Source organism: Botryllus schlosseri, chromosome 3, assembly GCF_051294905.1.
Source record: "Botryllus schlosseri isolate E-star chromosome 3, Bs_hap1, whole genome shotgun sequence".
NCBI lineage: Eukaryota > Metazoa > Chordata > Ascidiacea > Stolidobranchia > Styelidae > Botryllus > Botryllus schlosseri.
Genome location: NC_137238.1, coordinates 10272833 through 10295936, shown reverse-complemented (window position 1 = coordinate 10295936; position 23104 = coordinate 10272833). Strand labels below are relative to the sequence as shown.

The following is a 23104-nucleotide window of genomic DNA, read 5'->3' as shown; positions in this document are numbered from 1 at the left end:
TAAAGTAAGTTGAGAGCTTTGTAGGATGTATTTCGAATCATATACGGATCTAAACGGGCAAATGGGCACCTGATAGAGGCGTTTTTTAGTAAAATCCTCAATCGTGTTTTTCGAAAAAGTGTGACGTGGTGGGTGACTTCTGGTGGCAAATTCGGAATCAGCATCGTTAAATTAGGTAAACACAAATATTCATTCTAAAAAAAGGAAAAAAAGTTGAAAAATGTCGACCAGTGTTATCTAGTTGTCAGAGTCTGTAGACCGTATCGCTTTCATCGGGTATACAATGTCGATGAGCATTATATGACTAACAATATGGCAATGAGTTGACCTAAAAAGCTTACCTGATATCGCACAAGCGGGCTGCAATGACATTGACACGTTTTGAATTGATTGATTCATAGCATCGAAGATTCAGCTCATGTCCGTCTGACAGAAATAAATATATGTGGATTACAAGGGTGATAATCTCAACACAACATAGATGAATTCATTACCCCGTTCTATTCTTTCACAAATCTCCGGACGTTCAGTCGATTGACAGAGGCATTCGTCGGTCATATCAGTACAATCAAACTTTCCATCGCAGACCTTGGCAATAGCGACACTCAACGCGGTATGTCCGAAGCAGCGAAATGTAACGTTGTCAAGATGATCTTTAATAAATTTCATTTTATTAGCCCGTGGTCATTAACCCTTACGAGGTGGGGCCATATTTCGCAGATTTGACCTTCACTTTTCAAATTCTCACCGTGACCCTACCAGGACTTGAATCTGGGCCGTTCCGGTTTAAAAGTGGGCGGAGTATAGCCCTCTACCGATTCCACCCTTGATCGACACCCCATGACATGTCTGAGGTTTTTTAATAAGTTTAAATAAACAAGCTTTTCCCCCAAAAAAATCTCTCTCTCTCTCAATTTTCAAGGCTGACCCACAGGATGGCGTCAGAGAGAGGAATGTGATGCTTCAGTGCGTAGCCACTGTTGCCTGGTTTCAAACAAGCCGTCAACAATGGTTGTAAACCGCGCGGTTCGTCAGATATCGAAAAATGGAAAATACATATAAAATTTACAAATGGGCGTGGTCAGTGAGTGGTCATCAAGGTCAAGTTCATGATCAGGACTCAATCGGCTAGTACAGTCCGGTTTATGGCATAAAACAACGTGATATGCTGTCTTTTGTCATATCCAACCATTTGCAGGCATAGTAAACCTGTTTATGACTCAATTGCCGACTGAATTTGCACTTGCACTTGACTTAGATCTTGAAAATCACTGAAGCGTGACCAAAATTTACAAATTCCGCTCAGAAAACTCTCCAGAAAACGTTTTGATGTTTGAAATGGTGAAAATTTACACAGAAAACCGTACATGTCGACCTCTGATGTTCTGGCAGATTTTCCGACAATATTTCCCACTCGGAAAATATCCGGAAGTTTTAGGTGATAACCATATTTTATTTTATTTTTAATTTTTTGTTTATTTTTACAAACCAAAATTTTTGAGTAAGGTACCAAATACATCGGAAAAGTCTCAGCTTTTCAAAAAACGCAGTACTCGATGTCTAGGGCATGTCAACATGGAGAAATCGGTGTCGGAGACATGCCATATCATATATGATACGCCCACCTCGTAAGGGTTCAGCGAAGGTTTACTGAGAGTAGAGATAGAAAAAACTATAGCCGGCGTGGCCCTATACGACAACATTTTGTGCGGTCCCTGAAGGCCTCAAGATAGGCGATAACAAATATTGATAATATCAGTAAAACAAATCCAATTAGTTGACCGTCTTGAGTAAACTTCTTCTTGGTACGTATCACCATTGTATTGATAAATATTTTTTACTATTGAATTGTATAAATTTCATTGGTAGTTTAATAGCCCGGCCTCGGGATCCACGCATTTTGGGGTCGCAAATAGGAGGCCTAAAATAAACATACCATAATCACAATGCTATAAGGACCACAACATAATAATAGAAAAAGAAACACTTTACTCCCGACATATTCATTAAGGCACGATAAATAGAGCAACCGAAAAATGATTGTGATAGCATTAAATTATGCGATCAAAACAATCTAATGTAAATTCTGCATCACATTAGATAGTATTGTGTATTTTTCATTGCACTTTGTTACAATGATGTGGGTTGATCTTCACAGTTTATTCATTTCCATCAACGTACTTAACTTTGTACTACATGTTTCGCATATGTTATGACACGACCAATCAAGATTTACAATATTCCACGTTGTAACAAATTGTCTAAAGAAACTGTAATTCCCGTTGATGACGTAACTGTTATGGCTAGGACCTTAAATTTTCTGCGCTCCACAAAATCCTCTCTCACAACTCGAACCGAACCATTAAAATTAATATTCGGTGGAGATTTGAGTTCTTGGATTAGAATTCTGCTCAGCCCTATGATGCTTTCAGCATTTTATGTGCTACAGTTAAAACGAATACAGAATCAGCAAATCCATGAACGGAACGCTGCTTGCTAGGTTTGTTCAAATTTCATTGGTCAGTTGATGGAATGTTAAATGTTAAATTTCCGAAAATAACGTACGATGCACATCAAATTTTGCTCTATCCCGGTCGGTATATGTGTATAGTTATTGGGTTTATTAGAAATTTTGGATTAATACCAAACTGTAGTCGCGACGTTATTGGGGTATAAATTTTCATGTCTTCGGTCACTATAATATTCAAATAAAAGATTGCATTTTGCCTTATATTCTGAACTCTATTATAGTGAGACCCGCTAATGGATTCAGATGCTTGATGCGGCCCTCGTGCTAAAAGGTTTACCCCCACATACCTGCAGTAGGCAAAATAGATTGTTACGTATCCAACAAAACTTATATACCGAGAATTACCTTCTTTTCTCTCGCCACATAAGCCTTCATCCGCATCTGGAAACACAAGGAATTGGTGAAATTTATCGTATGCATGTGCAGAGAAGGGCAGTCAGGTCAATATTAAGTAGGGGTTTAAAATGATTTGTCATCTTTTTCCTTTTTTGAAAGTGTCCTCGGAGGACGCCCAAAGACCTTTCTTTTGACATTTTGTCCTCCTTTTTGGGAATTTTGTTTAAATATTGGGCAAGATCCGACTAAGATACAGTAACTCAGCAATGAACTAACGCTCAGGCGGGTATGTCTGGAGCAGGGCCGAAAAGTTGACCTTTTTTTATTTTTTTAGTCAAGCAACCGACCACGATGTGGGAAAAAGTTAACCATTTTTTCCGGATTTACCTCAGATATTGCAAGTCTGGAAATTTTTAGAAAGCATTCTTATTTCAGATTTCCAAAATATGATAACCCTAATATTAAGGGTTGACAAAACGCGGTCCAGTGGTTGCATCCGGCTACCTTCGCCTATCTCAATAAATAACACAATTCTGCGAAATTTAAGTAAGACAGATTAGGAATAATAAAAGTAAAGTTCTCTACGAGGATGACTTCGTGAATATGATATCCTTTTTGAGTACCCACCTTGGTGTTCGGTAATTTTGTGCACCACTTGCCCACAACTATTAAAAAAGGCCATGATGCCAACAGTAAAACTAAAATAAATCATCACTAATTGATTTATCGGATACAGAGATATTCACAGCTATGCGTATCAGTTTGATGCAAATCTTCAAACATCACCCCTCGAAATATTACAGCGACATTTTCTAAATCAATTAATATGGAAAGCACGCATTACGCATCATCATGTCTGAAGTCTTCGTTTGACCTTAATAGACCAGTGATTACCAAACGCGGCTCCGAGAGCCACATGCGACTTCAAGCTAGCCATCTTGCGGCTCCCATTGAAGTTTGAAAAACCCGCAAAATTAAGTTTAATAAAAAAAAATCATATTCAAAAATTACCCTTGCTTGGCTTGAAATCTAGAGTTTATAAGAAAGGGTGGAGACCAATGCCTCTGCTGTCGAATAGCGATTCTCTGCGCAGTAACGATGTCCTTACCCATATTACGCCAAAAAGTATACTCACACTTAAATGCGTTTGAATCGGCACTCAAATTTGATGTCAGCTCACCACCAGACTTAGTGCAGGTGGTGTCACTGCACATATTGTCGCGGTATCTGACAATCGAACAAATGGATCATTTAATGCATATAACAGGCTTATCAGCGATTTTTTGATGAGTCTTAACGCCGCATTGACGGAATGAATGCTTTTTGCCCATGATGAAAATGTTTTCAAATCCTATTGCATAGAATGTTGTCACTGCCCGTAGTAATTTTCAAATTAAGTTGCTAGACGTGAAGTCAGATATCGAGCTCAAGCAATTATTTAAAAGTAATGACTTACTTGAATTTTGGAATCAACTTCCAGCGAGAAAGTATCCCAACTTACTAGTCAGCCCACAGGATTACCAGACCACGACCTAAAATATCGATCTCGCCTTCGCTACATGCCACTTCATTTTATGACTTGTCTCTTATATTCTCTGCTTTACTTTTCATTTAGTGTGCATGCCTCTGCTCTACTTCGCCTGGGTCAAGATGGGTGTCTGATTTCAAATACTACTTCAAGTCGTTTCGACACCTTCCCATCCTTTCATTCGCAGTTTTGTGGTGTTTTGAAATGATGGAAATATTAATAAACAAATACTGATACTTGATAACTAGGCTAGTGCCTAGAAAAGCGTTTATCTATTGCAGGGATCTTCAGTCGGGTGTATCGTACACCCTGGCGTGTACCAAAATTGTAAAATGGTGTACCACTCAGATGGGGGTGTACTGGCGTGTACCAGATTCACATTAAATATATCAATGACCAGCTATCACAATAAACAGGCAATTTTATGCTTAAGAACATGTTGACCAGGTGTGCAATGACGTACAATGTTCATTAGGGCTGTTCAAAAATAACTTTTTTTCCTGGATAACAGCCATTCACTGATTAAATAGTTAGGTTACCCTAAAAAACGCTGCACACCAAATTTGGTTCAATTCTGACAAGTATAGGACCCCACAGATCCAATTAAAACTTTTAATTTATCAGGGAAAATTAAAAAAAAAAATTCAAATAATGATCGTCGGATTATCATTGATCGGTGGATAATCCGAGAATCACGTTCTACTGGTCGGAATTGAGTCAAATTTGTTTTGCATCGTCTTTGAAGACAGGTCAACAATTTGATAGGGTTGGTAAAAATTTTTTTTTTTTTTTTTTTTAATTTTCCCCAATAAATTAAATTTTTTAATTGGATCTATTCTTGTCAGAATTGTACCAAATTTGGTGTGCAGTGTTTATTAGGGTAACTTGACAATTCAATCAGTGAATGGCTGGAATCCGGGAAAAAAGTTATTTTTGAACAGCCCAAATGTTCATATTAGCTGTACGTAGCTTGTAAGTAACATTCCTTTTGTTGTGTCATGAGTAAACACTTTTCCTGATCATTCAAACCAGTGGTCCTCAACCTTTTAGACCTCGCGGTGATAGTCACTCTCAAGTCTTTTGGCCTACGGTGCCTGTAACTACCAGAATACCTAGCTGCACCCACCGTCGTGCACTTTCGGAGCACTCAAGTGGGGTTTGCTCGGTTTCAAAGAAGAAATTATACTATCAAGGCTGTTATAACAGCCATCGGCGAAGGGTTCATATGTGCTTCGAAACAGATGTACGCAATCCGAATTCCCATCTGTGATTGGCAATACGGGAAAATAATTGTATTGGGTTTTGTTTTAGTGCTTTGTGTGACTAGTAAATCAACTGGGAATGTCATGGAGATATCTGCCGACATGGAATTTGGTACTGCACCCAGTTATTAATTTTAACACGAATGTATTCCAAACAAAGCTCCGCTTCGCGACAATGTTGGCTGCCTACGATTTCATAAATGCGGTAGATTTAACAGCCCCTAAAGCGCGGTAACTGAATATATTTTCGAATATTCTACCAATGGGTATTGTGTCATTATAAACATTTTGCGTTAGCCCAGAAGATACCTGTTGCGATTTCGTATGTAGCCACCTCCGACTAACTGTCGAAAGTATGCGACCACCCTCCCCCAACCAAATATACTTGGATATTTCTGCCATTTGAAGTCGTTTTCACGTGTCTTAGAAATTACTACTTAAACTGTTAATGGAGTAGAAAATATAGGTCGTTACTTGTGCTACTTGAGTAGCAACATCAATCACTTCTACCAACTCTAGTTCAGTGGTTCTCTACCGGGGGTTCGCGTTTTCCGGGGGTCCACGAAGCGAAGTGGATTTACAAAATAGTTGATAACCTAATTTATCTTTTTCAAATCAGGCAAATCCCGAGGCAGTTTTGCTTCATTACAGTAGAACTCCCATCAACAGGATGGCCGTGTGAGATGGAATATCCTGCTGTGTGAACTTATTTTAGTTGCTAAATTGCCAATAGCCCACTGATACAAATATTTGGCTGTGTAGAGGTGTTTTGCTGGGCATTGTGTAAATTCTTAATGGTTGGCTAAGTAAAGTCAATCACGGAGACTTTGAAATGTTCGCAAAAATCCGTTTTCTCCTGCGATATAGGCCTACATTACCATTTCCATAATAACTTCAAGATGAGCTGCTAGTTATAAATTAACAGGCTTGACGTTATATGTTCAATATTAAATAGTTTGTCAATTTTGGTGTCATCATTGTTCTGATCATACCCAAATGTGTCATCAGAAGTGTTTTGCCTTATTATTACATTCGCCACCACCATTATTTGTCTAAATGGATTTCTAGCACTCGCTGATATGAAATCGAAGCCGCAGATTTTAAAGACACGACCACGTATTTGAAAAAAAACAGTTGAATAATTAGCTTTGAAATAGTAAAAGTCAACCAGATTTCTACATAAATAGAATGCTGTTATTTTCAAGATAAGTAATTTTGTTGCTGTTTATCACTAGCTTAAAGTTATCATTTGTACAAAACATATGACGATTGTACGATATTTGAGCTAAATATGAACTAAAACTACGGGGGGAGTCCAAAAGGGGTCCGCTCAAGTTCATAGTAAAATATTACGGAAAAACAGAAACCGTCAAAAATTAAAAGCTTTTTGTATGTAGAATTGGCGTTTAATATAGCAAAACACAAACAAAAAGCCTCGGTACCATTTAAAACCAATCTCTGCCTCTGTTCCAATATGTTATTTGGTGTGGGTTTTTGAATTTGTTTACCAGTGTAATTTTATGGGTCGAAAAGAGCTTCTGATTGAACGATGATAGAGAATCACTGTATTCAAGTTCACCGAAAACTCACTAATAGTGTATTACAACAACCCATGTTTCATGATAGATGATTTCAATAACAATTTTTGAATTTTTCTTATTGTATGCTGACCGTGATGTCACTAACGAAAGCTTAAATTTGATTAATTTATGAAAATGAGAAAAATTGATCAGGGAAAAATCTGACGTGATGGAGAAATTATTAGCACAGAATCGGATTCAGCAACCATAAATTAGCCTAAATCAATCATTGAAATTTTTGACGCTAATTATTTTTCGAAATTTGTAAACCAGTGTCATCTCCGACTCGGTCAACTTTTGCCCCTTTAACGTATGATAAATACCTCTTAAATAAGGTTATGTTTCATTGTTTCGCTGTTCGATTGTTAGTTTTCCTTACTGGGGTTTATATTCCAATTTATGGTGTTGTATTCTGACACGAAGGTATCGTATTTTAGCTTATAATTGTATTTTAATGTTAGGCAAAATAGTGCTTTATCCCCTGGCACGTTTTTTGTCATAACTTTTTTTCCCCAAGGTAAAAAAGTGACCAAACACATCATTGAAAAGCTGATAAAATTATCTTTCCAATGGTATATAATACGTCTTTATAAGAATTTTTCTAGGTTGACCGAAAATTCTATAGGACTACATCGCTTAACCGCGCCAAGCACGAAAATTGTCTATAATTAAATATTGAATCGGTCAATATGATCGGAAAATGCATTTGTATTGTTATCAATTTTTATCGTCTCAGATTAACTATTATAGAGCTGATTTAGGTTTCTTGGAAAATGTAGAGCCCGTAAATAATAATTAAACATATTCGAGCGGACCCGTTTGTATAATGACTTCGTTACAAGATGTTATTTCGTGACCCTCTATCTGCTATGTCAAATGATATTGAAATCGCCCAAGCGAACAAAACGCTTTAATTTATGTTAATTTTCTAAATAATTTGCGGCCCCCATTCGAGCTCGCCCTCCCCCCCCCAAAAAAAAATTATCTGACACTTACACTGTTTTCTCATGATATCGGCCGACAACTATATGAAAATCAAACTCTGCATTGACCGCGTCGATAAAGAGGAATGGCAAAGAATTGTGAAATTACGCGATGGTCTAAAAGAAGATGACGCACCCATCACTGTATGGTAATTTTCGCAAAAACATTTTAGTCACTGTTTGAACGCGTGGGATTTATAAGTAGGGCTGGGCAAAATCGAGTACCTGAGTGATTCGATTCTGAAGTTTTACGCTTCGTGTCGAGTCGAGTATTCGAGTATCACTCATTATGACGTAATAACATAATGTAATACGTCGAAGTTCAATTATGTACCGTTTATGTCACCACAAATAATATAAGGCATACTATCCATCTCATAAATGTTACTTTGGTATTTTTAGTCCATGCCGCTTTCATTTCACCTGGTTACAATGTTGTGAGATAATCATGACTTCGGAAATGCGATACGTCCAGTTATAGTAGTAGCTGTGTACTATATGTTTCGTATGCTATATATAGGCTTACCATACGTCCTCTTTTAAGAGGATTTGTCCTCTTTTTTGACTTTTTTGAAAGTGTCCTCGGAGGACGCCCTTTTGTCCTCTTTTTTGAGATTTTGTCCTCTTTTTTAGGATTTAGAGTATATTTAGAGCAAATTGCGAGTGATATGCCATATATTAGCACAGACGTGAAGCTCAGACGGGTGAAAAACGGTGATTTTAGCTCTAAGCGAACAGATGACCTTTTTTTTTTTTTTTTTAGTCATCCATCCGGCGATGTGTAGTAAAAAACGTTATTTTGAAAACTGAGCGGAAAAGATGACCTTTTTTTTTAGTTAACCAGTCACAAAGTGGGAAAAATTAACCGGTATTTGAGAATTCTACTCCGGTTTTGAAAGTTGGAAATTTATGAAAAAGTGTCCTCTTTTTAGATTTCCAAAATATGGTAAGCCTAGTATGCTACGATAACCCCAATCAAGGTTTGAAGGCTTCAACAGTGAAAATTAGTATCGAAACTAGAATTGTAGATGGTACGTTAACTTCAAGCGGCGAGAAAGCGTATAATTACAGTACTCGAAAAACCGTATTCTTCTGCTCGACTCGAATCATTAAAATTATTACTCTATTCAGATTCGAGTACTCGAATCATTGTGCCTAGCCCTATTTATAAGAAAGGTGGATACCATCGACATGTTTCTAACGCTTTCAACTTTGATTTTAGGTCAGATCATATTTTTTAGAACAGATATGATATTGGCGTTTCACGGAACCCGTAAAACTATTCGGCTGAGCCCAGTTTAAGAATCCAGGTTCAGAAACCGCTGATACAGACCAAACCTCTCTCTCCTGTCATACTCAGATGACAAAATCATGCATCATACCCATATGGATGACACAAAACACGAGAGCATTGGTTTTGAAACAGGTGCCTACCAGTGATGAGCATCGAAGCGGAGTCTGAGTCTATTCGGAGCGGAGTTTTGCCAGTTTTGTGATACTTGGAGTGGAGTCGGAGTTTACTATAGATATTTTTTCGGAAATATACGGAGTTTTGTAGCTTTTGCTACCGAAATCTTTCGATAGCTCTGTCGAGAAGACACTATTGATTACAAATCAAAACACAGACAGTTGACACCTTGTAAAGTTGTAATATGACGGGTAACATGCAAAAATGATTGCCAAGTGCATAAAAATCAGCCATCTGCACTGCAACTAGGGACTGGAGAGTAACCTCGTGATCTAGCAAGGCATTTTCGTTGAGCAGTGTCTGTGGTTCACAAAATAGAAGGGGCACAATATCATTCGCAGTGCATCATTTGCTCCCTGCCTGAGATGCAGGCTTTGAGTGCACAGCTGAATGTCATCATATTATGAGATAAGATCTCCATAATCTTTAACGTTGCTGTCATTGCAGTCGTCGATAGTCACATTCCTCCGTGCGTATTTTCATGCTACCCCGGTACTTGTGCGAAACATTTACAATCAGCAACAAAAAGCGGGTTTTCCCTATGGCAAAACATTTATCTATCCTGATTCTTACAGAAAGTTCGTAATCATAACGGACTATATCCCATTATCCTGATGAAATTCAACGTAGTATTAGGACCATTTTGTGAAAATGTATGCCCGACGTTGGTACCAGTTGAAACAAGATAATATCCGATACCACTATTGTGATAGCTTTTCGCAATTTTCATCGTAGGCCCTACTTGCAGTGAGAAATATCGATAGTAAGTGTTACATCAATATTACTTTTATATATGTGAGAAATATAGCCTACATACAACAAGCAAGTTTCTGGATTGAAAAGAATAATAACTTATGCAATGTGTTATAATGATTTATTGACATTGCGACGAATTTTCGCCAGTAAGATCCGCTCACAGAGGCATAGCATCATCTAAGCCAGGGGCGGGCAACTTCTCGGCGAGCCGGATATCGGAAAATTAGGTACTTGACTGGCCGGATTGCTGAATCGATACATTATTTGCCCATTTATTCACATGTAAAAGGAATAAATCGCATTTAATGAACGTATTTTAACGACAGCAATGTCACTTCAAAGCCATTTCTCGTTGATAATGACGAAGACAATGTGGATTTGCGAACAGCATTGTCATACAATTGCCGTTATGTCCACTTCTCTGTGATCAATTAACACACCACGCAATCCTTAATTATGATTCCAAGGCGTTCGATAAGCCTGGTACCCCAAATTGACCAAGATATCAATTGATTAGGGTTGAGCAGGGTTGTAATGACTCGAGTCATGACTCGACTCGAGTCAGACTCGAGTCACGATTTTCGGATGACTCGACTCGAGTCGTTATCTCAAAATACGGAAATGACTCGACTCGACTAGAGTCAATCTGTGCATTGACTCGACTTGGACTCGAGTCATTGCGCATGACTAGAAGCAAGTCATTGACTCGAGATTCAGACGGCGAAGACCGACATTTCATTGTAATTTCGAAGCCAACACACTATTGGGATTTCGTTTGTTGGTAGCCTACTGGTGCTTGAAAATGCGACCAGAAACTGCTAAAAGTGAGGAAAGTTGATATATTATAAATGAAAACCATATGAATATTCAATATCACCAAACAGAGTTAGAAAAGTGGGTTTAGGGAGACTTTAACTGGAAACTGAGCAGTCAACACAATGACTTGGACTCGGACTCGAGTCATAATACCATGACTCGGACTCGAACCTCTGTTCGCTGACTTGGACTCGGACTTGACTCGGTGGGAATTGAAAATGACTCGACTTTACTCGAGTCTAAAATATAAAAGTGAGATTGACTTGTGACTCGGAGCCTTGTGACTTGGTTACAACCCTGGGGTTGAGTACATCGTAAATGCCGATAATGCAAGTGTTCACGCTTCGACGAACTTACGTGTAAGCCCCAATCTCGCACGCGTACTCGTATCTGAATCGAGTATTTATTTTAATAATTTGAGTCGAGTAGCAAAATACGATTTTTTAGAGTACTGAAATTATACCCTCCTCGCTACTGAAAATTATCATATCAACAAGAATTATAGATTCAATACTATTTCCTACTGTGGAAGCCTTGACACCTTGATTGACCGTATCGCAGCATGCGAAATATATAGTACGAAGCTATGCCCGCTACTGGAAAACATTTCAAAGTTATGATCCTACCACAACATTGTCACCAAGTGCAATGAAATCGGTAGGGTTGAAGAAATACCGATGTATCTTTAATATGATGGATAACAGGCATTATATTCTTTGTGGTGGCATAAAAGGTACATGTTTGAACTTTGAAATCTTACATTTTGTTGTGACGTCATACTGAGTGATATTCGAATACTCGATTCGACTCGAAGCATAATTCATGATTCAGAATCGAATTGCTCAGGTACCTGATTTTGCCCAGCCCTAATAATAACATGCAGTCACTAAAATTTGACGTAGTAAGCAGTGTTGAATCTCGACAGACTGGAGCTGCGGACCACATTATCATGTAAGACGGGAAACTGTCCGCGGGACGGACAACATCCCGTCGCGGGCAGTATGTTGCCCGCCCCTGATCTAAGCCCTCTTCCAACAATACATTAATCACCAAGGTATGCTGATCTTACCCCGAATTTCTAAACAGCCACATCAAACAACTAAAACCGTCTGCTTTGGTTTGCTCGCAGCTACTAATACTACCACTTCAATATTGATTGACGTAATCAGTCATCCAGAACTCTTCTGAATTACCTTAATGTAATTATAGAAATTAGACATGGAACGGCAACGAGCGATTTTGTAGCTTCGTTCCGCTTCGCCGAGGCTGGAGTGGAGAACTGTTATGCGTAAGCGACTGTAGGATTTATGGCAATCCCAAAGCTATCTTGCCTAGCGCAGAAATTATTGAATCTGGTCTTGATCGATAGCTACTGTTGCACCGAATCTGTCTTCTAAGTCTGAAATGTCGGCATTGTTCAGAGCAATCGGGTAACTGCAACACAATGGCCATAACAATGACTCGTTGCGACTTTCCGATTGTTCGGACAATGCCGATATTTCAGACTTGGAGGGCGGATTCTAGGTGGATCAGTGCCTGATCATCATTTTAATTTATATTTTCGGAATCGGTGCAACAGTAGCTTCCGATCAAGACCAGATTCAATAATTTCTGCGCTAGGGAAGATAGCTTTGGGATTGCCATAAATCCTACAGTCGCTTACGCATAACAGTTCTCCACTCCAGCCTCGGCGAAGCGGAGCGAAGCTGCAAAATCGGTCGTTGCCGTTCCATGTTTAATTTCTATAATGTAATTTCTATAATGTAATGTTTTGGTCAAGCATAGTTTGATTGAGAAATGAAATGAAATGTGATAAGAAAAATCAACACCACATTCAAGTTTCAGCTGCTGGTCAGCATCATCCTCCAAATTCCGGATATCACGTAACAGCTTGAAAATTGGAATTCAACTCCAAGGAGCGTTCATCAATGCGTCAGTGATGCATCATGTCTGTTAAGTGCAGCTCCATCAACTGTTTCAAGGCGATGCGCGATACCGATGCAGAACTTAATTTACGTTACCATGTGATCGTCGATTTTAGTGATGCTAGTTGTAGTTGATTTAGGACTGGCTGGTTTTAATATAATGGCTGAAGCACCGTAGACGTCAAGTGGGTTACCCACGAAGACGCAGAAAATTAGCGACTTCTGGAAGGATTTCGCTCTGATGCATAATAATGGCGAGTATACTGATGATTGTGAAAGTATACTGTTGATTCTCTAATGATTATGAAATCCTGTGGCTGAATGCAAATAACTTTCATTACCTCTTTCATGTTACTGCTTTTCGAGCTTGCCGTTCAACGCTTTGATCTCTGTTACTATGATACCTGTGATTTTTTTTGTTGCTGCTCTAATAATGCCTGTGATTTGCATTGTTGTTCAATAATGTCTGTGCTTTGTATTGCTGTTAATCTGTGATTGTCATTACTATTCTAGTGATTTCTGTGCTTTGTATAGTCGTTCCAATAATGTCTATGGTTTTCCATTGTTGTTTTAATAATCTCTGGGATTTGTATTGCCGTTCTAATAATCTTTTTTTGTCATTTGCCTTCGGTCTTAGATGCAATACCTCCTAAGGCAGATGAATTTTCTTTACACTGCTTCAAGTTAACGGTGTTCTCTCTGAGTGCTACCCTTGCTAGGTCCTTCCTGATGCTTGCCAGTACAATCTTTGATTTATTTTTCTTTCGTTCTGTTCCTCAGATACAACTATAATGATATTCTAGTGCATTCTCAGTGGAGCTATACATTTCGGATTCGTCGACAATGTTATTGAATAGCCTAGGCTTACCATATTTTGGAAATCTAAAAAGAGGACACTTTTTCAGAAATTTGAGACTTGCAAAACCGGAGAGAAATTCGCAAAAACCGGTGAATTTTTCCCACTTTGTGATCGGTTGACTAAAACAAAAAAGTTCATCTTTAGGCTCAGAGCTCAAAATACCGTTTTAATCTCCACATTGCCAGTTGGATGACTAAAAAAAAAGGAAAGGTCAACTTTTCGCTCAGAGCTAAAATCACCGTTCTTCACTCCGAAATACCCGCCGTAGCGTCATTTCTGTGCTAATTTACGGCATATCACTCGCAATTTCCTCTATATCGGACCTAAAATTTCAAGAAAGAGGACAAAATCTCAAAAAAGGGTACAAAATCTCAAAAAAGAGGACAAAAGGGCGTCATCCGAGGATTCTTTCAAAATAGTTAAAAAAGAGGACAAATCCTCTTAGAAGAGAACGTATGGTAACCCTAGAATAGCCTAACTCTACCGATATGCATGTTTCGTATGCTTGATGAGATTCTTCGGAGTATCTCAGAGTCTGGGATTGAGCTCTTCGGAGTCGGAGGGAGTTTGCCTCAGAGACCAAAGTGGTCGGAGGGATTCGGAGTCTCGAAAAGCAGACTCCACTCATCACCATTATTGGAAGAGTTTCGTGGAAGTACAGAACTTAAGTATACAATTGAATAGTATATTCATATTGAAATGAACCATAATATGTTCGGCGGACACTCGTCAGGGGTAATCCCCAGCAACTCCTAGAGAATTAAAAAGATCATCGATTGTTGATATACGATATTCTTTTGAATTCTCTACTAGTTGCTGACGCTTACCCCTGACGAGTGTCAGCCGAAAATATTCGGATTAATTTCATTATGAATATCCTATTCAATTATATCAAATTACCTATTATATACACCACCATATCTTGAAGCTACACTGTCACATTAACATTTGTGTAAGGTAAATATTATATCTTGAATTCAATTATATCATCGTACAAGAAGAGCCTTATATATATCACAAGTAACATTCAGTAACAATAATACCTCCAGCACACATTGATGTTCCGTCACAAAAGTATTTTTCTTCCAGTTGGCAAGGACCTACTCCAGATACGGAAGGAAACCAACCAAAACAAGTTCGATACCCTGAATTTGGTGCTGGTAAAGATGCGTTTTCGTCGCTCCCATCACTAAAAATATTAACGTAGATAAGATGATGAATGCCCGCCTGTCTGTCTGTCTGTCTATCTGTCTGTTTTAACATGGATCCAATATACGGACGACGTGGAACTTTCTGAACAGAGTTCATCCAATCCAGAAAATATCGGTAAACACTGGTCTACACGATTTTGGCGCCAGGACTTCGTTGGGTCAAATATATCTAATTTGAGGGCGCTGAATACGAATCTTAGGTTATTGTTGCATAATAAGTACAGGCGGAGAACAATGATGATATATCCAGATATCCGGGTCATGTACCAGACTGAACAATTCTCCTCTACATAATATATCAACTATACAATGTTTATTGTTTGCAAAGTTTTACGTTTTACGACAGAGCAATGTGCTGTCACAAAATACATTGACCGATCAAGTCTGCAGGACGGATGCATAGAGATATGGAGCTAAATTAGGTACGGAGCTACTAATCACAATCTTTAAACGAAGAGTGGTATATATAGATGATAACTGCTACCGACTGTAAATAGTTACATCACCATATAAATATATGGGTCGAAAAGAGGTCCATATCGAACGAAGATAGAGAACCACTGGATTCAAGTTCACCGAAAACTCAGTTATTCTGTTCTGCAACAACCCTGGTTTCATCATTGTAGATGATCTCAACAACAATAGTTGGTATGTTGCTGTTGTAAGCAGACCGTAATGTCACTAACGACAGCCGAAATTTTATTAATTTCTGAAATTGAGAAAAATTTATCGAAAAAATCTGACGTGATAGAGATATTCTGACGACAGAGTCGGATTAAGCAACCTATAATTAGCCGAGTCCGATCATTAACATTTTTGGGTAATTTTTGTTTTTGAAATTTGTAGACCAGTGTAATTTTACGGGATTCAAGTTCACCGAACACTCACTCATTCTGTACTACTACAACCAAGGCTTCGTGATAGATGATTTCGATAACCATATTTGATCTGCTGCTGTCGTATGCTTACGATGATGTCACTAACGAAAGCCGAAATTTGATTAATTCGTGAAAATGTGAAATATTCATACTGAAAAAATCTGACGTGCTGGAGAAATTCTGAACGCAGAACCGGATTCAGCAACTTTAAACTAAGCTAAATCGATCTTTGAAACTTTTGACGGGATTTTTTTTTTCGAAATTTGTTGACCAGTGTAATCCATCGTTTTTAACAGTAACTACACTCTAATTCAAAATCGTCGATTGAGACGCCACATTGCACATCGAGATACGCAATATTGGACACGCACATATAATTGGCCGAAATAATTCTTCTCAGTTATCCCGGAATGTGTGCATGTGCAGTGCACTAGTGACTAGTTACTAGTGACGTCACAGGTCATCCTATTGATAGCCACAGAAATATATCTCGCCGAGGCGGATGTCAGGTTGTCGGTTTTGTCCTTCTCTGTAGAGAGGATGGGGATAGGAAATTGCAAAGTTTCCGTCCGAATTATGCGTTATTTCTATATTTATCGACTATTATGAATGGTGGCGAAGGCTTGACCGCGAGTTAACTCTGCCTCTTGAGCACGCATATTTGGCGATGTGTTTGTGTATACAGTTTAGCTGCTCAGGAGCATGAAGCGATCTCGTGTTTTATTACTGAAAGTAATGAGATCTGTTGGTAATATATGTTTTTTGATGGCACTGGTATATAGAGCCTCTATCCCATGCGCGACTTACGAACTTATGATCCATTCAACTACATCGTTTAGTGTATATTATCGATTTGCATGGATCAGAAATAAAATAATTTTTCTCTCTCTATCTCTTTTCGTTGCTTCATTTACGCTTGACTTGACGCTAGACTGGATGACGTATTCAAATCTAAAACTTCGCGCAACATTATCAGTATACAATTTACAAGTAGGACTATACGATACCATTGTACCAGTGAATAGCGAAGTCTCAACGGATTGGAATCAGGGAAGAGAGCATTCATTTAATAAAAAGTAATTGGTTTATATATATAATATTTTGAAGATGTCTGAATTATCGTATGTTAACGTTGTCATGACTCAGTGAAGTTGTTTTAGTAATGGGATTCACGAACCGGCTGTATGGGTGCTGTAAACAGACGGAACAAAATGTCAGATACCTCTTCACGGTAATACCATATGAAGGTTTGATCTATTCAGATCAGATATGAAACTTCAATTCTTGCACTAAGTATTGACTAATGTCGAAGGATACGCAGTGACGTGCGGTCCAATGAGGCAGTCGTACTATAAAGTTCAGAAATTCAATCTACTTTTTATTTTGACACACTGAAGACTGTTTTAAATCAAAATACATATTTATATACATACATTATATTTCGGGGTATTATACTTTCACGGATATCATGTACTTGTACATAAATAAACTTCAATCATGCATATAACTATTTACCTAAATACTCAAATAACGTTGCATCAAATAAATCAGTTTTATGTCAACCACCTATTTTAACTTCAAAATAATCAGTTGGAATATAATATCAATAACTTCTCAGAAAGCAAGATTGATTCTTGTACTATTTTCGGTTGTAAGCAATTTAGTGCAGTTTTTCGAAAGGTTCCAGCAATAGTCTGCCATAATATGTTCGTCGCATCTGCACTGATATCTTTCTTTTGTAGTTTGTATGTATTGGTGGAACCTTTCCCCTTTCTATTCCTCTAATCAACAATATTATCAGGAAATATAACAAGATGGCTGAACAGGAAGTAACATTTAATACTCATGTTTGCTCCAAGGTTTCCATATGCAGATATCAACAGATACCAGACACGCCCCTTTTCGCGCGCCCTTATCGTCACATAAAAAAATAGTAGAAAGAGCAAGAATGCTTGCAATCCGAACGCATTTTAGGTGGCATGGAAGGTATTCTTGCTGTTGACACACTTCTCTAATATGGAATTCAAACTATACACACTAAGCCAGTGGTTCCCAACCTTTTTCGTCTCGTGCCTCCCTTGGCCAATATTTGAGCTGAAATCACCCCCCCCCTATGAAAAAGTCGCCTGTGACTGAAAAAAATGTGCTTTTTAACGCGCAACCTATTTTTGACTGTGCAATTAATGGCCAAACATATTCGGATATGTTAGAACTATGTCGAATGCGAATCGCACTAAACTTTCGTAAAGTACAGTTAAATTTGACCGGCCATGTAGCCGCTGACGAAAAATAAATCAACAAGTCCGCTTGCTATGGACTTGAATTGGATCGATGAATTTGGTATGCTTTTCACGTTAGCTCATATGTTTGCTTAAAATTTATACAATTTCACTAGCGGCCTTCTTGCTGAATTCGGCTTGACGTTCTCCTGCTTAGTAGAAATTTCGTCGAGAGACTGTCGCGGGCCCAACGAAATCGTCTCGCGAGCATCCATTTATCAGGGGGTGTACTATCTACGGAAGGCACATAGGCCTACACCTAGCTTGAAATCCGTGAAAGAAACATACAATTCCTAAGAACTAATTTCTACTTAACAGTTCTATACCATGAAAATCTAAAAACCTTGTAAGGACAGTGTATCTTCTGATACAATACAAAAGCCAGATTCCCCCCTAAAAATTTCAAAATCCACCCATCCGGTTGGGAACCACTGCATTAAGCGGTTCGCCACACACAGATCAAAAATTATGATGTAGATGTGAATCCCGCCAAGCGCGAAAAAGTTTCAACTTGAATATTTTGTTACACATAATCATGATGCAATGTTAGCATGTAGGTAGGACATATATATTTTAGCGATCCTGGTGACTAATCCCTTCTTTTCCCCAATTGAGCTCAGTTGATACGTATGTGACGATAAGCTGATTCAAAAACCAATGGCCACCACCAGTTACATTTCATTCGGGGACATTTTCTGTTTAATGCAAGGTTAGGTAACAGTCGAAATGTAGCATCAGTGTGTGAATGGTACGACGCAATTATGTCATAATTAGGATTATTGCGCTTGGTGAAACTTGCAAATTAAACTCATTGTGAGTTTTAGAAGCATCATTTCTCTCAGACGGCTTCGCGCCTCTCCTGAGATGATTTCACGCGCCTCAAGACGGGCGCGTCCCTCAGTTTAGAAACCACTAATTTAGACGAGTTAGGCGGATAACAGCGTCTTCCTCTTTGTCTAATAATTGTAAAGCTTTGTTCACTTAACGTTAACATTAACGGCTATTTAACGTGTTCTTTGATATTCGTGAACTACATGAACATACTTTCCAATTGATTTGACATAGGGAGAGATAAATACTATATCTTCACAGGCGTTCTGTGCTCACAACAAAAACACGGACCACGAATAATTGGAAAATAAGTTGGCCACGCGCTCAATCGAAATACTACTTCATTGAGATTGTAACCGCTTACGGTATCCTAGTACACGCTATCTGGTCAAACTAAATTTTTCAAAAACGAAGTGCAGTACACAGAGCAAAATAGAAATATTAAATATATATGCAGAAACATAATACTACGAGAGTGATTTCACCGGACCTCCGGGCCCACGTAAGTGATTAAGTGCTACGATATCCTAGTAATCATGATAATCCGCTTCTCCTTGAACAGAGCATCGCAAACTGGACCTAATTATGATAATATCATGTTGGATTATATTTCTGCTTGCTGCATTTCGTTACCATCGCACTGGCTTTTTGACGTGCGTAAAGAACAGATGAGCCTTACATGTAGGGCCTATTTAATATCATGCAGTAGTTCTTAACCTCATGGTATTTACAATTTTGCATTGTGACGGAGTTTGGCATTGTGACGCAACCATTCATTCTGGGAACTGACACCGCCGACCAGGAGAAATTCAGCAGCAACACGGCGGGAGTGAGAATACCCAAGCAGTAACTGTCGAGGCTTGTATCGTAAACTCAACGAATTGAGACAATTTCTGGAAAATTGTATGTTGGAAGAGCCTGAAATCATAGCATTTCAGGAAACGCACTTAATTAAGCGATATGTTCGAAAAATTCATTGGTATAATTTAATACACAAAGATCGCAACATCCACGGTGGAGGAGTTTGTTTGTTCGTGAAAGAGAATGTAAGTCAACAGGAAATCGAAGTTCCCAATATTTTCCTGATAGAGGCGCAACCCATCAAGTTGGATGAAATTGCCATCCTGAATATCTACATATCAACGAATAAAGCAGTCTTTACGCAGCTTATGAAAAAGTGTTCCTCTTTCAGCGATTCTAAATTCGTAGCGGTGGGCGACTTCAATGCACACGACTTCTTACGGGTTCTAGGACTGGTAATCGGTATGGAAAACATCCGTATGAGGTATTAGCCGACAACAATTTGGTGGTGATAAACACCAATATAGGACTAAACCTATCATAAGATGATGTTGCAACATCACTGCTTGATTTAACAATTTAACAACAACACGACATTGCATACAAGATTGAGACAGTGGTCACGGATCATCTTTTAGGAAGTGGCCAATTTTTGATCCTCAATCATATTTCTATCTCACCAAATGTAGCGGCACAGCATTGTGAATCTTGGGCTATACACAAAGCAAACTGGTCTGAATTTCGCTGGTCAGCTAATCGTAATCTCTCTCTGTTGCGTAATAAAGAACAAGTGACAATACAAGCCATCACAGAAGTAATAATCGCCGCAGCTCGAATAAGTATTCAAATCACGAAACCTCATATAAATTGTAGCATTCTCGCATTCTCTCGTGGAATGAAGCGTGTGCCCGATCTGTCCGTCTGAAACGAGCTTCTTATTAGAAAATTATGACCTCCTTTCACATTGACCTTGTTATAACGTTCAAAAGGCAGAGAGCGGAAACTAGAAGAGTGATACAATCCCTTAAAAAGTCTTGTTGTGAATCATTTTGCGAATCTCTGAACAATACAACCAAGTTATCCAAGGTCTGAAGAGTCGTCCAATCGATGTCCGGAACCAGATCATGGAATACGATTAGTAATCTTACATCTGGAAATCACGTACTTACAATAAATAAGGACAAAGCAAATGCATTAGCGTGTAAATTCGCCTCATTCATTAGCGATGATAACGTCGATTCTGAATCCGTGACCAGACGGGAAGCATTCGAAAGTGAAACGCTTCTACCGATATTGGTACAAAGCGACCATACTTCACACATAAATTCACCATTCACAACGAGGAAATTAAAGAAAGCGCTGAAGGCCAAGAAAAGTGGGTGTGTTACCAGATGATCAACAATTTACACCAGCTCTGTCTCAGCCGTATGCTTTCATCGTTCAATGCTACGTGGAGTCATGGAAATTGTCTTGCCGGCTGGCGTCACTCAACAGTCATACTGTTACTAAAAGGAAACAAAAAACCTAGTGAACCTGACTCCTATCGCCCAATATCCCTAACAAAAAGCTTACGACACCGTTTCGAGAGGAGGCGTTATCTTCAAGCTCCACAAACTAGGCATCTCTGGTAACAAGCTGAGTTGGATTTACTCATTCATCTCTAACCCTACTTTCCAGGTTGGGGTAGGTGACAGCTTATCCGATTCATTTACCTTTTAGATAATGAGATTCCACAAGACAGTATTCTCAGTCCGATAATTTTTACGGTTATGATGAATGAACTCCCCGATGAAATCGATACTAGTATAAATCATTTTGCGGATGACGCTTTCCTATGGGAAAATGGCTTAGATGTAATGACAATCTCGCCAGAATTGCAGAATCATTCAAACAACCTGTATCAATGGTGTAAAAATGGGGTTTGCGGGTCAATGTCGCGAAGTCTGCCGCAATTATCTTCACAAAAACCAAGAAAACTACCACCTGTTCAATTTTCAATAGGTATGACAGAACGGCCAGCAAAGAAAAGTTGTAAATACTTAGGAATTATCTCGCCACCCGATCGCACAGTCAATTCCCTTACAGCCATTACCACCGGCTCTACTAATAACAAACTAATATATGATATTATTCTGTTATGCACATATCTCGAAAGAAAAGCAGTGGAGAAAGATTTGATGTGGATCCCTGGTCACATGGGAGTTGGACAAAATGAAACAGCTGACGAACGAGCAAGAGCGGTTGAATTCACGGATCAAGCAGTTAACATTAGAGACCCAGTCGAACTGTCTGTTCCAGAAGTGAAAACGCTCATCGCATCCATATACAGAATGGATTGAAGACTTCAACTAGTCATATGACGGGTCGGCATATCACAGAATACACGCATCCATCACTGAAAGTGTCACGAAAATGGCCTGTGCCACACGTGCATGGCCGAAGAGACAGTCGAACACTTTCTGCTTGTGTTCCCAGTAGCCTATATGTTTCTCAGCGACAATATTTGAAGAGTGCGGCTAGACGGGACCATGCTGACATGAGAGTACAGGCCATATTATCCAGTCCTGTTATTGAATTCGTATTGGCCACACGATCAATCTAATTTTTGCGGATATATTATTTTCGAAGTGGCCTGGTGCACAATACGTTAGTAGCTAAGCACCATTAACCTCACATACAACACACACACACACATACACGATACTCACCAATGAAAGTTAATTTATCAATGAGAATTATAGTCTCTATACTATTTTTCACTGTTGAGGAATTGAAACCTTGATTTGCGGTATCGTAGCATACGAAGCATATAGTACAAAGCTACGAACGTTCTAGCTCAAGGGTGGGCAATTCTTTTCCTCCACGGGCCAAATCAGAAGTAGAAAATACGTTGGCGGGCTGAGTCAAAAGAATTAGCTATATTATCCAGCGTATTGTAATTCAATTTTTAAATTATATTGTTGATAAAGGCTGCTCAGTAGAAGCGTTGATATTAGGTAAGGAAAAAGTGACTGTTGATTTAAAAAATATCTGTTTGCCGACATGATTCGAAACAATGTTA

General features: G+C 38.7%; 1 protein-coding gene and 1 long non-coding RNA gene across 3 annotated transcripts in view; one reads left to right on the top strand and one right to left on the bottom strand.

Annotated features, from left to right (window-relative positions):
* Positions 1-23104, top strand: part of LOC145434884 (uncharacterized) — a 553571-nt gene that overhangs the window by 120720 nt on the left and 409747 nt on the right. The gene's annotated exons all lie outside the window — the stretch shown is intronic.
* LOC145434851 (uncharacterized) overlaps positions 1-23104 on the bottom strand; it is a 342686-nt gene that overhangs the window by 297214 nt on the left and 22368 nt on the right. Inside the window, exons 3-6 of one of the 2 annotated variants that reach the window (XM_080312091.1) lie at positions 15087-15232; positions 2876-2911; positions 495-653; positions 342-426 (exon numbers count right to left, since the gene is read on the bottom strand). The exons of the other annotated variant lie outside the window; for it this stretch is intronic. Of the exons in view, the coding sequence (XP_080168217.1) occupies positions 342-426; positions 495-653; positions 2876-2911; positions 15087-15232 (426 nt within the window). The remainder of the gene's footprint in view (positions 1-341; positions 427-494; positions 654-2875; positions 2912-15086; positions 15233-23104) is intronic. 2 annotated transcript variants of the gene reach the window in all.